Genomic DNA, 17,301 nt, shown 5'->3' on the forward strand with positions numbered 1-17,301 from the left:
TCGAGGTGTCTTAGAGGGTAGCTCTCTGGATCGAGCTACCAGTTGGATGCCTGGGTCAAAAGAACTGTTTCTCCAGTCAAAGACTCTTACACGTTGGGAACTGAAAGGAGAGTAGAATACAGATGCAACTCGGGACTTCTCTTACAATACAAAGGAAATACGATATTCTTTTCTCATCTATCCTTCTAGAAGCTGCTTGGATGATGGCGATGGGAAAGCCTTTTAAGAATCCTTCCTACGTTGAGAATTCAGACATTTATTTGCTTATTTATTTTTGAGACAGCATCTCATGTCGCTCAGCCGGTTACGAACTGAGGACGACCTTCAACTTTTGATCTCCTTTCTACTTCCTCTTCTGTGTTGGCATTACGGGCGTTAGCTACGGTCTGGATGGAGAGTTCCTAAAGCTTTTGTAAGCAAAATTATGGCGAACACTTTGATGTTTAGGTACTTGGCGTCAGTGGGAAAGAGAGAATGGAGTGAACAATGTATATGCAATCTAGATATTGAAGTGGACCTTTAGTGTGGAAAGAATAACCAGCAGGGATAATCAGGGAGACCAGGATGTAAACTGTTGGTCCTAATAAACACGGTTGGAAGACTGGACTGGATCTGACACACCAAACACCCCAGAGAAGATCATAGCGAACACACCCTGTTCAAAGGCAGCTTCACTTACAGAAACTTAGCCTCTGCTCTCGCTGAGGGCGCCGGCTGATGACGTAACCCGGGCCCGGAGGCGATTGGCTCCCCGAGAAGAGCGTCGGCAACCAACCCAGAGCCTCCGCCTAAGTCCTCGCGATAGCCGCGGCCTCGGTGCGGGATGGCCGCGGAGCCGGGTGGAGGTCCCCCGCGGCTCCGGGAGCCGGCTCTCGGGGCCGAGACATGGCCCGGGGCCCAGGCCAGCTAGGCGGGCCTCGTCCGGACACCGTAGCCATGCCCAAGAGAGGGAAGCGGCTCAAGTTCCGGGCCCACGACGCTTGCTCGGGCCGAGGTGGGCGAGGGGCGGGGCCGGGCGGCGGAGGGGGGCTGGGCAGCAGGGTCGGCCAGGGAAAGCATCCGCCGGGAGCGGCTGGGAGACTTTGCCCGGAGTCTGAGGAGGCCTTGGCACTTTGCTCTCTTTCAGTGACCGTGGCCGACTATGCCAACTCGGATCCGGCGGTGGTGAGGTCTGGACGGGTTAAGAAAGCCGTGGCCAACGCTGTTCAGCAGGAAGGTAGGCTTTTCGCGGATCTTTCTAGGTTCAAACGTTTAAGATAGCTTTAGGTGTTGTATTTTCCTGGAATTTTGTCCCGCTGTTTTTACTGCAGCCCTTTGGGCATCTGGCCACGAACGTGTTTGCTTTTTCCACTGTTTACTTTCTCCTGGGATGGGTGTGTGTGTGGCCAAAACTAGTAGGTTCCAGAGCTGAGATAAATTTGTTTCCTCTTTGAGTTAACGTTCATACAACTTTATGAGTTGGCCATTCCTTTAACCTCAGCACTGGGGAGGCAGAACACGTGGATCTCTGTGAGTTTAAGGCTAGCCTGGTCTACCTAGCCTTTTGCATTGTGAGATCCTGTCTGAAAAGAACAACCAACCAAAATAAGAGTGAAGTCCCCCCACAACTTTATGTACTCTTTAGTTTCTGCTGTCACTTCTTGATATCAGTCTATTATTTTTTTTTTGTAATTTATACATATTTTACCACACAGTTGACATCCGTTTATGTCACATGTCTAGTCTCCTGTGCAGGAGAGGGTTAAATTGGATCCCATTTTTCTTAAGCCATTGCTCCTCAGAGTTGAGGTGCAAGACTGGAGACTTGACTTTTTGCTTTTATTGTCCTGCACGGTTCACAGTGGAACAGATGGACAGACAGACCCCTTCACACCCCCACACCCCCCACACCCTCCACTGAAGTTGGCACTTGGAAGGAAATCAATTTCTGCATCTTTGGAGACAGTTTGCCAGTTGCTTTCCAATTCTTTTGGTTCTTAAAATACTACCATTTTGTTTCATCTTTTGTTATAGGTCCTCAGCTTTCTTCAACATTGCCTCTCTCCTCCATGGTAGCTGATCCATTGGCTAAGTATCTTTGGCGGGGACCAAATGCATTTAAATCTTTACTTGTTTTCTCCTAGTAAAATCCCTTTGTGGCTTGGAAGCCTCCCAGGTGCCTGCAGAGGAGGCTCTTTCGGGGGTGGGTGAGCCGTGTGACGTCATGGACAGCAGTGATGAGATGGATGCCCAGGAGGAAAGCACTCGTGAAAGATCAGTCTCCAGAAAAAAGAAAAGCAAGAGACACAAAGGTACGGGGCTTGCTTTTCTGAGCATTCTGAGTTCTGTCTCTGATCGATCCTGGTGACGTTCAACATAGGGGAATCTAAGAGGTAATAGTGTTGCTATACCAGTTATTGTCAGTGTTAATCTTTCTCAAGATCCAAAAATTGATAGCAATACTTGTTATATTTTATTCTTTCTTAATTCTGTTATGGATGTAAACACACACCCACTCACTCTCACGCTTTCTCAGGATCCAAAAATTGATAGCAGCAATTTTGTTCATGCATATGTGTGTATATGTATTCTTCAGGAAATTTGCCAGTTATATTTGAAAAGTTTTATTTGTTTGTTTGCTTAGTTAATTATTTATTTGAGACAGTGTTTGTCTGTTTAGCCTTGGCTGTCAGTGGACTCACAGAGATCTGCTTGCCTTGCCTCCCTGAGGGCTGGGATTAGGTGTGTACCACTGTGCCCGGCTTAAAGCTTTTTTTTTAGGTACTGAATATGAGCGTGTGTACATGTATATGTGTGCATCACTTGTACGCCTGGTACCCTCAGAGGTCAGAAGAGGGCATTAGATTCCCTGGAACTAGAGTGGAGTTGGGACTTAGATGGTTGAATGGATGACTGTGAACTCTGATGTTCGTTCTTTCTTTCTTTCTTTCTTTCTTTCTTTCTTTCTTTCTTTCTTTCTTTCTTTGTGATGTGTTTCTCTGTGTAACAGAGCCCCAGCTGTTGTGGAGCTCGATTTGTAGCCCAGGCTGGCTTCAAATCCATGGAGATCCACCTGCCTTTGCCTCCCACGTGCTGGGATTAAAGGGGTGTGCCACCAAGCTGGGCCTCAAGACAATTTTCTTTCCTTTCTTTTTTTTATTTTTTGAGATGAGGTCGTACTGTGTAGGCCAGGCTGGTCTTGAAACTCACAGAGACCCCCATGCCTGTCTCTCTCCAGTGCTGGGATTAAAGGGGTGTGCCGCCATGTCTGGCAAGACAATTTTTAAGTACATAGTTGAGTAGTTTTGCTATTTTCCCAGTTGTTCTGTTCTCGTTGTGAGCTAAGTATAGAACATCTCCATCACTCAAAAAGAATTCCCAAACCATTAACATCACTGTTTCTGATGAACACCACCCCTGCCTGATCTAATTTCATTAACATCACTGTTTGTGATGGACACCACCCCTGCCTGATCTAGTTTCATTAACATCACTGTTTGTGATGGACACCACCCCTGCCTAATCCAATTTCATTCTCTGCACATTTACCTGTGTGGACATTCCATACAAATGGAATGCAAGCATGTTTTTTCAGGTCTGGTTTCTTTGATGTGGTTTAATGTGTTTAGGGTTCATCCATGTGGAATATGTACCAATAGTTCATTTTTATTGCCTTTTGGCCATTTTTCATTATATGGCAACCTCAGGGATAATTTTTGTGTAGGTAAATGCTGTCACTGATAATAGGTAAGGAGCAGTCACACAGTTTCTGGATTGTGTGGTATGCTATGCTTAAGGTTTCAGGACTTAACCAAATGGCTCTGTTATTTGATGTTTCTTTCTTTTTTTGTATTTGTCTTCATTTTGTTTTGGTTTTTTTTGAGACAGGATTTCTCTGTGTTAGCCTTGGCTCTCTTGGTCTTGCTGTGTAGACCAGGCTGCCCTCTCCTTTAATGTTTCTAACAATAGTGTATGAACATTGTAATATCTTCACATCCTTGCCAACATTGTTTTACTTATGACACTATAATGGGTATGAAGTAGTATCTTTAAAAATACATTAAGCCGGGCATGGTGGCTCAGGCCTTTAATCCTAGCACTTGGAAGGCAGAGACAGGAGGATCACTGTGGTTCGAGGCCAGCCTGGTCTACAAAGTGAGTTCAGGACAGCCAAGGCTAACACAGAGAAACCCTGTCTCAAAAAACAAAAACAAAAACAAAACAAAACTTGTTTAGAAGTGTGTGTGTTTTGTGAATGTTTTGTTGTGCGTGTATGCCTGCAGAGATCAGAAAAGAGTTAGACCCCCGGTGGCTGTGCATGCCCTCACAGGGACTGGAAACCAAACTGGGAGAGCAGCAGTGTTCTTAGCCCCTGAGTTATCTCTTTAGCCCCATGAATATGAAATAGTATCTTCTTATGGGTTTATTTAAATTTTATTTATTTATTTATTTAGAGACAAAGCCTCACTATAAAGCTCTGGCTGGCCTGCTACTCCTATGTAGACCAGGCTGGCCTTGAACTCTTAGAGATCTACCTGTCTCTGTCTCTCAAGTGCTGGGATTAAAGGAATATACCTCCATGCTTGGCTCTTCATTCATCTCTTTATTAAAATACTGTATTATAAGACTCCATATATCCAGGATATAAATGATTTGTAGCTTACAAACTCTTTAACATCATTTTTATTTTTTTGCTTTACTGTATCTCTGTTACGTACCTCTTCTAGTTAGATTATTCCTTTTTTCTTTTAAAAATATTTTAAAAATCACTTTACTTGTTTCTTTCTCTCCTCTCTCCTCTCTTCTCTCTCTCTCTCTCTCTCTCTCTCTTCTCTTCTCTTCTCTTTTCTTTTCTCTTCTCCTCTCTCTCTCTCTCTCTCTCTCTCTCTCTCTGTGTGTGTGTGTAGGGGGTACAGTAACGGCAGTGTGTATTCAGGGTGTGCAGGTGGATATCAGATGACATGCTGTGGTAGTTGTCTCCTCTCATCATCTGAGTCCCAGGGTTAAACTCAGATAGACAGGCTTGGCTGCAAGCTCTGTTACCTCAAAGCCATCTGGTTGCCTCTGCCTTTTAGTTTCTTTTAAACGAACCAGAAGAGGATAGTTTAATCAGGCCATTGTAACCACTGTTGAACAGCTGTAAACTCATTGCTATTTATGTTTCAACCCTTACTCCTCTCTCCCGTTACATCCACTGTAGATAAGTTTAAGTAATTCCTAGATATCATTATCTCTGTAAATGTAGGTTTCCTCAAAAGAGATATACTCTTCAAAAGTACTATTGTTATTTTTCAATAATCTCAGGAGAGAGAGGAGGATCAAGAATTGAAGGCCAAGCCCAGTTACCTGTTAGAGGCCAACCTGGGTTACATTAGACCCTGTCTGAAAAAGCTAAAAAAACAACAGAAAATCTGAAATGCTGAGAAAAAAAATGGTTATGATTAATTACAATTAAGGTGTCTTTCTGGCATATGTGTTGTTATTCAAACCTGAGATGTATATTGGACCTTAGGAATGAAGGGAATTAGCAGTAATGAGGTCTGAAGGAGGAAGAGGAGATAGCAAGGACATGCTACCAAATAGCAGCGGAGGAAAGAAAACTAGAAGAGCGCTTGGCTAGCCGGCTGGTGGCCTCCAGGTGCAGTGAGAGACCATGCCTTAAAAAATGAGGTAGAAAAATGATTGAAGAACATGCTGGATATTGATTGTGCACACACACACACACACACACACACACACACACACACACACACGCATCTGTGGCCACACATGAAAATACATACACACATGCACATACAACAAACAAAGGCCTTTAGAACATTAACTCATCTCTTGGGCAACAGAAGTCAAAAGGATTTTAGCAGCAAAAATTATCAGGAAACTGTCAGCTTGAGGGGTTTCCTTGGACCTGTTTTAAACCCTTTTCTTTGCTGGGTGTGGTAGCATACACCATTCATCCCAGCACTCTGGAGGCAGAGGTAGGTCAGTCTCTGAGTTCAAGGCTAGCCCAGTTTACAGAGTAAGTTCTAGGATAGCCTGGCTACACAGAGAAAGAAAGAAAAAAGAAACAACAAAAATGCATTGTTTTGAATAAGAGAGAATTGGAATGAATGCCTTTAGGTGTGTGTGTAGTAGTAGAACACAGAATCTTGTTCTTTTTATGTTTCAGAAGACCCAGGTGGGGCTGGAGGAGAAGAGTATCCTATGGATATTTGGCTGCTGCTGGCTTCTTATATCCGTCCTGAGGACATTGTGAATTTTTCCCTGATTTGTAAGAATGCTTGGACTGTCACTTGCACTGCTGCCTTTTGGACCAGGTTGTACCGAAGGTGCGACCACAGAGTGCCACAGTGTTTCCTCTGTAGCTGATTTCGTTCCTCTTTGTGATTTGGAGCTATGCCTGAGGTGATAGGCTCTTGTCACTTCCTCTCTTCCATGTCTTGGCATGACCCTGTCTTTGGACTTCTTGATACCCTCTACATCTTATGTTACTGATTCCTGCAGGTGATGGTCTTCCCCGTGTCTGCCACCCTAGCCACAGGGTGTCTTTTTTTTTTTTTTAAACCCAAATGATACTACTTCAGGTCCCAGGAAGAACGTAGACTTTACTTTAGAGATTTATTTTATTACGTGATCAGTAAAAGCGCTAGGTTTTAGTGTGGGGTACAGAAGGGTAGTGGGCTTTATGAGCTATAGGGCTGAGGCAGGATGGAGTAGAGAATTTGTTGATACGGCTGACAGGGACACCCAGTGGCTCTTTTCCACGGCAGGTTGTTTTTGAGCAATTAAAGCATATCACACTATCACCAATTCAGAGGCTTGGGTTTTTCCTTTGTTTTGGTTTTTGTTTTTGGTTTTTCGAGACAGGGTTTCTCTGTGTAGCCTTGGCTATCCTGGACTCGCTTTGTAGACTAGGCTGGCCTCGAACTCACAGAGATCTGCCTGCCTCTGCCTCCCGAGTGCTGGGATTAAAGGCGTGCGCCACCACCGCCCAGCTTGTTTTTGTTTTTGAAACAGGGTTTCTCTTGTTGTCCTGGCTGTCCTGGCCTCACTTTGTAGACCAGGCTGGCCTCGAACTCACAGAGATCCGCCTGCCTCTAGAGTACTGGGATTAAAGACATGCGTCCCCACACTTGGCTAGAGGCTTGTGATTTTTTTTAGAATCTGAAATAGTCCAAATTGAAACTGAGAAAGGTGGAGAACCACAGGGTTACAATTACAAGATAAAGAAGCAAAAAACACTGATAATTTAAGGAGATAGTGATTGTATTTTTAAGAACTGGCCAAGCTAGTAGACTAGTGGAATAAAGTTCACATGGAAACCAGGAGTCCTGGGAGACTGAGTAAGAGCAGGAGAGACGTGTCACATATTGGTAGGAGTCATGTGTCGTGTTTCAGGCACTATACGTTGGATGCTTCTCTGCCTTTGCGCCTGCGACCAGAGTCCATGGAGAAGCTGCGTTGTCTCCGGGCATGTGTGATCCGATCTCTGTACCATATGTATGAACCATTTGCTGCTCGAATCTCCAAGAATCCAGCCATTCCAGAAAGCACTCCCAGCACATTAAAGAATTCCAAAGTAAGTGAAAAATTGCTGTTGGGGTTTGGCCAATGAACTCTTGTGCGGTGGGCCTGTTCCTGTGCCTTGTTTGTAGCCTCTTGATGGGGAGGGCTGTTGGTCCCAACCCACTAGGGGGCTAATGTAAACTTGTAGGGTTCAGAAGTCTCCTTTCTCCAACACGTTCCTGCTGGGCTGGGCGGGGCTGTGCTGTGCTATCCTTCCTTAAAACGTTCTTGTGCTGTTAGTGTACTTCTTAGTCTCTTTATTTCAGCTTATTTTTATGCACTTATGTTAGACCACTGCAGATAGAATGGTTTTGAAAGTTTGGGCTAGGAAGAACACTTGAATGGCAGATGTATATTCCAGTTCTCACTAAGTACTTGGTCATGACACACATAACATGAGGAGCTCAACTGACTTTGTCTCTGCTGGAACCCCGGCCTCTGGGATTCCACTTCTTCCTTGACTTCCCTTAAGGACTGGGATAGACATCACTTGCTCAGCCGCTGTGCCAGGCTCAGCGGTATAAGGTACTCCAGTTCACAGATCTTAGGATTCCAAAGTCTTCTATGCTTTCGGCTGCCTTTGTCTTAGGGTTTCCCACATAGTTTAGATGTATACACTGTATTCAAGTTTCTGGTGTTCTGAATCATAAACAGGTCTGTTAGCTGTCGGCCTGTTTTCTCCTCCCTGCTGAAATCACCTTTACCTAGCTAGATGAGTCTAGTTATTATGGTTCTTCAGGCACGTTGCTGTCTCAGCCCTTACCTCACTCAGCTGATACTGTATGCATTTCTTACCTTTTGAATTTGTAGGTAATGTTTACAGCTCTGTTCTACCCACTCTAATCCATTCTGTAGCACTTTCTTTCTCTTGTGCTTTGCCTTTATGCTCTTAGGTGTTACCTGACTCTTCTCTCCTAGTTGAGCTCTCAGCCTATATTAATTCCAGGAATAAAAGGTACTATTGTTTCAGAGTAATCAAGATCCCCCCGCCCCTTAGAAATGGAGGTCATCAGGACCTTCGGCCTGACTCTGTTTAACTTAATGATAGTTGATGGATTCAGGGCAGGATTAGTGTATTGTGTGAGTAGAGTATCACCCTGAAGCTGCTTCTGCTTGGGATGTGAGTGGACAGTGTCCCATCGTACATTTACAGTGTCTTCCTCCTAGAAGCATTTAATATTGTCCAATTAACTATAAGGAGGGTGATAACGATTACAAAGTTAGCCATGCCAGGTGTGGAGCAGGGCAGCATTGAGTGGGCAAATCCTCATGCTTGACACATCTTAGCGGCTCCAGTGCACAATGCAAGGGCTACTGTTGCTTCGGTTCTAAAACACCCATATCTTTATATTCTTGTTACTGTGTCTTTTTTTTTTTTAAAGTAGATTAGGAAGCCAAAGTGGATTGAAAAACATAAGCTCTTAATCCAGGTAGTCAGCACAGGCTACCTGGCAGCCTTTTTTGTGTTGTTAGAGATCCTCTGAAGAGGATATGGGTCCTATAGTGGCAGATGCCTGGTACATGGCCTCACCACTTATGTGCCTGTAATCACATGGCACTCAGTTGCCAGCATGCCTGGGAAGTTGTCCCATTTCCTGGACTCCAGCTTTTCGTATTTGATCCCCTCTCTCTCTTTTCAGTAGCATAGCTTGTGTGGGACACTGGAGCCGTTGTGATGGCAGCAGAAATGTTTTCCCCTAAAAGCCAAGCCCATTATTTTTGATGGAGCAGCAGGACGTACAGGGCATGTCTGAAGGCAGGACAGCTGGCACGGCGGACGACCCACCCCTTGTCCCCTGGGAGGTACTTCACTTCTTGTGCTTAACCCTAGCTATAGCCTGACTTCATTGAGGGGCTTGCTTTAGACTGAATTCGGCTTAGCTCATTGGGTTCCATAACAGCTGTCTGTTCCCAGAAAGTCCTGAGTGGCTTGTTCCTGTTACAGGGCTAGCCCTCCTTGCCTGCTTTGTGGCCTTGTTACCATCTTGCCTGGTGGCTGCTTGCTGCCTTTATATTTTAATGTAGAGCAGTGGCCTGCTGAATCAGAGAAAATGCCCCACAAAGATGAGAACAATAGGGGTTGATCTTAATAAGCCTCTGAGGTTGACTTGTATTGGTCCCTCTTGTCCTTCCTGAGTAGCATTGTGACTGTCTTCATGTTGCACCAGTGTCAACTTGGGGGTCTGTGTGTGCCAAAGTAAATCCTCTGCATCGGGACTGTAGTTGGCTTTAGAGCTGTCAGATATTTTTGCTTTGTTTTTTTGTTTGTTTGTTTGTTTATAATACATTTTGATGTCATTCCCTTAGTTTATTTGTGCTTTCTTACAGTGCTTACTTTTCTGGTGCAGAAAGATTGTTGGGAACAGACAAGAACCAATGTGGGAGTTCAACTTCAAGTTTAAAAAACAGGCATGTGTCCTTTTTTGTCTCTATTTTTTTTTTTTTTTATAAATTTAATTTTATTTTTTTAAGATTTGCTTATTTGAAGCCGGGCGTGGTGGCGCACGCCTTTAATCCCAGCACTCGGGAGGCTGAGGCAGGCGGATCGCTGTGAGTTCGAGGCCAGCCTGGTCTACAAAGCGAGTCCAGGACAGCCAAGGCTACACAGAGAAACCCTGCCTCAAAAAAACAAAAAAAACAAACAAACAAAAAAAAAGATTTGCTTATTTGGGTAGCTGGATGGCTCAGAGGATAAGCAAGAATACTGCATTTATAGGGGACTCTAGGGCACCTAATACCACTTCTGGCCTTGTAGGGCAGCACACTCATATGTTCAAACCACTATCCACACATACCCACCTTAAAATCAAATTTTAAACATAATGTATGAGTTTGTTTGTTTGTTTGTTTTTTGAGACAGAGCCTATGTATCTATATATCCTTGGCTGTCCTGAAACTTGCCATGTAGACCAGGAAGGCCTCAAACTAATAGGGATCTGTCTGCTTCTGTCTCTTGAGTGCTTGGATTAAAGGCCTGTGCCACCATATCTGGCTTGTCGACTGAGTGTCTTGCCTGCATGTATGGTGTGCACCAGGCATGCCTGGTACTTGTGTTGGCCAGAAGAAGGTGTCAGCTTGCCTAGAATTGGAGTTGTGGACAGTTGTTAGCTTCCAGATGGGTGCTGGCAACCAAACCTGTGTCCTTTGCAAGAGAAGCAAGAGCTCTTAACTCTGAGCATCTCTGCATTCCATCAGCTGTCTTACGTAATGAATTTCACTATGTCTTAATCCCTTTGTGCTGCTGTAATAAAGTGCCAGAGATTGGGTTATGCCTCCCCCCCTCCCCCCCAAAACAGGGTTTCTCTTATAGTCCTGGCTGTCCTGGACTCACTTTGTAGACCTGGCCGGCCTCGAACTCACAGAGATTTGCTTGCCTTTGCCTCCCAAGTGCTGGGATTACAAGCATATGCCACCACACCTGGAGATTGGGTTACTTACAAACAACAGAAATTAATTCCCTCATATACTGTAGGCCAGGAGATCCAAGTAGATTCTATGTCTGATGAGGCTCTGGTGCCTTTTGTACCCTGTGTATTCTCACATAGCTTTGGTGGATGGCCGAAAGGGGCCGAATCCATTTTAAAGCCCTTATTTTAGTGAGAGCCTTCATCCATTCATGAGAGAGGAGTCCTTATGACATTATCACCTTCTTTTTTCTTTTTCTTTTTTCTTTTTTTCCGAGACAGGGTCTCTCTGTGTAGCCTTGGCTGTCCTGGACTCACTTTGTAGACGAGGCTGGCCTTGAACTCACAGCAATCTACCTGCTTCTCCCTCCCGAGTGCTGGGATTAAAGGCGTGCACCACCATGCCCGGTGACATTATCACCTTCTAAAGTCTCCATCTCTTATATGACAGTAGATTAAATTTCAAAATAAATTTTGGAGGGAACTATTTTATATTGGATTTAAAAAAAGATAGCAACTTCAGTTGTTACCAAAGGTAAACCATGACAAATTGCCAGATCAGAGAACAGGGCTATAAAGAATGAGTGAGTGATTGAGAGAGAGAGTGTGTGTTTGTGTGTGTGTGTGTGTGTGTTTGTGTGTGTGTGTGTGTGTGTGTGTGTTTGTATAGAGCTATGGCTCAGTAGATAAAATAACTGCCACAAGCTTGAGAACCTGAGTAAGAGAGTGTGTGTGTGGTGTGTGTGTGTGTGTGTGTGTGTGTAGCTATGGCTCAGATAAAGCCACAGCCAGGTGTGGTGGCGCACGCCTTTAATCCCAGCACTAAGGAGGCAGTGGCAGGAGGATCACTGAGTTCCAGGCCAACCTAGTCTACAAAGTGAGTCCAGGATAGTCAAGGGTACACAGAGAAAACCCTGTCTCAAAAAACCAAAAACCAAACCAAACCAAAACAAAAAACCCAAAAAAACCAAACCTGCCATAAGCTCGAGGACTTGAATTTGGCTACTCAAAACCTGTGTAAAAACTAATGTGGCTGTGTGCTTCTGTAACCTCACTGTTGACAAGTGGAACTGGCAGAATGCTGGGAGGGCTCACCAGCCAGCCAGTTCATCCAGGTTCAGTAAGAGACCACTTCAAAACTAAAATGGAGGGAGGTGGGTGGGTGGGGGCATGGAGATACTCAGCATTTACCTGTGGCTTTCACACGTATGTGCACTCACACATCCACCTTCACAAACCCCACCCCCACACAGTTTGTGGGCAGCTGAGAAAAATTAAATATTTGTGGCATGTTAGTGCTTTATTGCTGTGAAGAGACATCATGACATCAGCAGTTCTTAAAAAAGAAAGGATTTAATTGCAGTTTGCTTACAGTTTCAGAGGCATAGTCTATCCACTGTCATGGTGGGAAGGATGGTGGCATGCAGGCAGACATGGTCCTGGAGAAGTAGCCAAGAGATCTACATCATGTTTCTCTGTTATTTATTTTAAAAACCATAGTTCTAGGGGCTGGAGAGATGGCTCAGTGGTTAAGAACACGGACTTTTTTTTTTTTTTTTGAACACAGACTTCTTTTTCAAGAGGTTCTGAGTTCAGTTCCCAGCAACCACATGGTGGTTTAAATGTGACCTAATGTACACTGTATACATAATTAATAAATAAATAAATCAAAACCAAAAACATGGTTCTGGTGCAGAAATTTGTAAGAAACTCACAGTCTAGAGCCAGGCGTGGTAGAGCATGCCTGTAATCCCAGCACTTGGGAGGCGGAGGCAGGCGGATTGCTGTGAGTTCGAGGGCAGCCTGGTCTACAAAGAGAGTCCAGGACGGCCAGGGCTATACAGAGAAACCCTGTCTTGGAAAAAAAAAAAGAAACTCACAGTGTGTGATGTCGATTAGACACTTTTCTCTCCTCAGGGGTAGCCCTAGCAGTGGGGAAGTGGGACAGGAGACTAGGATTACTGCAGGAATTGAATGCTGAGAGTTCCTTTAGTCCTGATGCTTGGGAACCCAGATTTATGGTTCCTGGAATTCGGGGCTTGCTTCTACTTCTGTCCTCTTCTACAGTAAATACTGGGAAGTCTCACACATCATATGGAATTTGAAGTTTTCAAATTGGAGAGTGGCTGACAGAGTCACTCTCGTCAGGGGGCAGAATACTATCTAAATGAACCTGACCTACTGCTGTTTGCTAATCGAAACACACACTTTCCCTTTCTTTCTTTCTTTCTTTCTTTCTTTCTTTCTTTCTTTCTTTCTTTCTTTCTCTCTCTTTCTCTCTTTCTTTCTTTTTTTGTTTTTTGAGACAGGGTTCTCTGTAGCCTTGGCTGTCCTAGACTCACTTTGAAGACCAGGCTGGCCTCGAACTCAAAGTGATCTGCCTGGCTCTGCCTCCCAAGTGCTGGGATTAAAGGCGTGCGCCACCACACCCATCCACTTTCCCTCTCTTAACTGGTAGATTGTCTTTAATCTCTGCGTGGAAGCTAGTACATATGCAGAAAGGAGATGACAGAAAATTTTATCTTATTTTAGTTTACCTGTTGGGTTTTTCTTCACAGCATCTTAAAGAGCATACATATTTTCTCTAAGCCACTAGATTAATGCCTGCCTCTCTTTAGTCCCCTAGATTAAAGAGCAAGTGTATGGACCGGTTGCAGCCACCCATTCAATATGAAGATGTTCATACCAACCCTGACCAGGACTGCTGCCTGCTGCAGGTCACCACCCTCAATTTCATCTTTATTCCTATTGTCATGGGGATGATATTTACCTTGGTAAGTGGGGATTCCACTCTTCTGTAGATTGTCACTCTATGGTTTGAAAAAGGATTTGTGGATTTAACTATTGGGGAAAAATATCTGAAGAATAATAAAGTCCAAAATTAAAACTAGAATAACACATGGGTGTACCGTTTCTTCCCCCATTAAGTGATTGCACACATACCAAAACCAAAATAAAACCCACAAAAGAAGAACAGTACAAGTTGTAGTTGTAGTTGTTGTAGTAGTAGTAATGGAAGTTGTAGTAGTGGTAAGAACCACAACCCCAAACACCTCCTCAGACAAATAAAAACAGAACAAAGTCTGAAATCAGATTTGCGTAGTAGAAAGACAGACAGATACGGGGAGAAGCTAATTATGTCTGAGGCTGTTTTGCCTGCCTCGTCTGTAATAAGGGAAGGCCTTCCTATCTTTCTGCATGTCTTGAAGGGAACATTGGCAGACATACACTTGTGCTGTCAAGACCTTGGCCATTGGTTATGTGCTGCCATATGGAATATTAAAATAGAGGATAACTAGCTCTGTTCTTGTGTGATGCTTTTGAGTCTTCAAAACTTGGCCAATAATTACGTGAGTAAGTAATATATGTGCTGTAGCTTATACTTTCCATGTTTAAAAATACTTAACTGGATAGGCAGCCAGAAAGTTAATTTTATTTGCTATTTGTCTTCTCTGTGTCTTAGGCTTATGTTCAGAGATGTGTGGAATTCCACTCTGGTTAATTTTTAATGATAATATATGTATCATGAAGAATTTAAATAATAACCTACATTTATTGAGACAGTAGAGGTGACTTAGATGCCACAGTCCTGTAACTACAATTAACTTTCTGGAGACTGTTTCTAAAGTGTGTCAAGTATACCTCCTCTTGTAGATACTTTATTGTAGTTGAAATGTATCATAATGCTATTTTTATCACAGGCATTTTCCCTCCTTTCAGGTTAGGCTGCATTAATGACCTCACTGTTATTCATAGTCAATATATGCCATACTAATTCTGTATAAACCCATATAGAAATACTTGAAGATTTTTACAAAAAAATGGCATCAGGCTTAGGTTTCATGTATCTTGCTTGCCTTGTTCATCAGTGTGTTATCAGAATTTCATCTTTGTCCTAAATGTATAGCATGATTACATGGCTTTTGTGGTAGTATGTGCATATATCCTCTTGATCTGTAAGGCCCTTTAACATGTTACAAAGAGAGTAGAGAAAACCTTCGAAAAGCCATCCCGAGTTTTTTGTGTTTTTACAAATGTGTTGGTGATACAACTTAATAGACAAATCTTGAGACTGAACCAAGGTATATACGTGTAGACCATCACCAGGAGAGCCTAGAGAAACCAAAATCACATCAAATACTAAACATACTTAGATTAAATGCTAATGTCCCTTTCTCTTCTAGTTTACTATTAATGTGAGTACAGATATGCGACATCATCGAGTGAGATTGGTGTTCCAAGATTCTCCTGTCCGTGGTGGTCAGAATCTGCGCGGTGAACAGGGTGTGCAAGTTGTCCTGGATCCAGTGCACAGCGTTCGGCTCTTTGACTGGTGGCACCCACAGTATCCATTCTCCCTGCGAGCATAGTTTCGGCTGCCCTTCCCCTGGGACAGCCTCCAGTCCCATCCGTTAGCCATCAGGTTCTGTTGGGAAGGGGCAGCTGGATGGTGTAGCTGATTAGTGATGCACACACTCTTTGGTCCTGCGGATCCTATTACAGGAGGTGAAGAGGTTGAATCAAGAGGAAAAACAACTATGATTTATAAACATTTTCATGTAAAATTTGCATATTTGAAAGGAGACGCCTGGTCATTTTCTGTGTTAAGTCCCAGTTGGTGCTGTTGAGTTTGTTCTTTATTCTTTTATCTCAGCAAATGGATGATCTTTTGATAGGGGAAAATTAAGCTCTTATTACTCTTCAAGCAAGGAAAAATTTCCCCTTGTGGATCAGAGGAACCCAGAGGCTTAAAAAGGTTGCTCCAGTGTGTTGCTCCTCAAATTGAAATGAATATTTTTTTCTTTGCCTTTTACCCTTTTCCAGAAATAAAGCAGGTGACAGGGTTGTCAAAATCTTACAAGATTGACTTGTGCATCTTTAAAAAAAATGCTTTTTGGATATTTATTACATGAATATTGATTGTTTTGCTGATTTTGTATTTTGGGTTTCTGTTTCATTGCATGAGATTGATAGTGATGGTAATGATTATGTGCCCCGGTACTGTCGTAAGAACTTTATAGATTGTGTCTCTAATCCTTGTGTCTTGCAAGGTAGTTGAAACCCTTCCCGTTTTATGGTTGAGAAACTGAATCATTGACTTACCCAAGGCCAGAAGTACTGCTACATGCAGAGCTGGCATTCTGACCCATGCCTATTGTTGCTATACCACAACTGCAAGGGCCAGTCTCAGTTTTCTTGTGGTATATAGTGGTAAAAAGGAATAGGCAGAGTGTGATAAATAAAAAATTGAAAGACTGAGTTATTTGAATCTTTTGGATAGACCATATTAACTGAAAGGTAAAACAGTTTAAGAAGAATTGTGGTGTTTGCATTAAATTGTTAGGCTTTATTATACTAAAAGTCATTTTCAAAAGATGTGTTGCATGTTGAAACCAGCCTTAAACTAGAGCAATTAGTGGCTTTTCCCTGCCCTGTCCTGTCCTTTGCAACCTTTGTTTTTCCTTTTAAAATCATCCTGTGTGCTTTCAGGAGCCTGGTCTTCTGTCTTCACAGAAGCGTTGACACCCTCATTGGTCAAGGTTCTTACTGTTAGTGGCATGCTCTGAGAAAAGGATCATAGGTGGGTTTATGTTTCTTTCATTAAGAAAATCTTGTTGCTTCCCACATGAGGATGTGGCAGGAGGTAGACATTTAAGATGGTAGTCTTGCACTCACGATCTTGAGTTCAACCCCTAGCACTGCAGTGCAGCCTCCTCGCCCCACAAAAGCAGTCTCTTGAGACAGGGTCTTGTGTGTAGCTCAGGCTGGCCTTGAACTTAATCCTCTCACTTTAGCCACCTGGTGTGTTGCGATTATAGGTATGAGTCACCAGACAGGACAAAGGCAATATTTTTTAAACGTAAAAATACCGTGGGGTAGATACTATTGTGAGCTAAATTGCTAAATTAGTGTGTTGGTTTTCATCGCTGTCCTCACCCCATGCTGTTTAAAGAACATTCTTAAGAAGCATCTGTTTGATACTGCTGCTGACAACCAGCCTTACCCCACACGGGGGCATTGCGGGTGAACAGAGAGTGAGCCTGGGTCAGTAAACACAACTAGACTTTGGGTACTTAATTAACATAAGCCAACGGAACCCAGGACAGTGAAAGCCACAGACCTCTGCGATCAACAGCTGTCTCCCTGAAGCAGGAGAAAAGAAGCACAGACTCTGGATTCCCCAACACAAGGCGCCATGGAGCAGGGGACGGCTGTCCTTGAGGACTGTGTGTCCCCCACCTAGGTTTACCTTAAGGGGTGAAATAAATGTGGCTTAATTGTTTTCTGGCTCAACTTCTGAGTTCTTGTGCCAAACTCCATGGTGTGATGGTAGATGCTGCATTCTGCCTTT

General features: G+C 43.5%; 1 protein-coding gene across 1 annotated transcript; it reads left to right on the plus strand.

Annotated features, from left to right (window-relative positions):
- The first annotated feature begins 778 nt into the window (after positions 1-778).
- TMEM183A (transmembrane protein 183A) lies at positions 779-17,232 on the plus strand. The gene is made up of 8 exons (XM_084796330.1): positions 779-994; positions 1,127-1,216; positions 2,124-2,291; positions 6,149-6,308; positions 7,378-7,558; positions 9,874-9,954; positions 13,568-13,723; positions 15,134-17,232. Exons 1-8 carry the CDS (start codon positions 886-888, stop codon positions 15,317-15,319), a joined length of 1,131 nt encoding a protein of 376 aa, XP_084652456.1. The 5' UTR covers positions 779-885; the 3' UTR covers positions 15,320-17,232.
- The last annotated feature ends 69 nt before the right edge of the window (positions 17,233-17,301 follow it).

This window comes from Acomys minous (assembly GCF_964271855.1).
Source record: "Acomys minous genome assembly, chromosome: 1".
Classification (NCBI taxonomy): domain Eukaryota; kingdom Metazoa; phylum Chordata; class Mammalia; order Rodentia; family Muridae; genus Acomys; species Acomys minous.

Bases quoted from the DNA above. Each gene is read 5' to 3' on its own strand.
- TMEM183A (XM_084796330.1), top strand. From the start codon at position 886: ATGGCCCGGGGCCCAGGCCAGCTAGGCGGGCCTCGTCCGGACACCGTA. The intron at 6,309-7,377 runs GTGCGACCACAG...GTCGTGTTTCAG, and splicing joins TGGACCAGGTTGTACCGAAG to GCACTATACGTTGGATGCTT. The intron at 7,559-9,873 runs GTAAGTGAAAAA...GCTTTCTTACAG, and splicing joins GCACATTAAAGAATTCCAAA to TGCTTACTTTTCTGGTGCAG.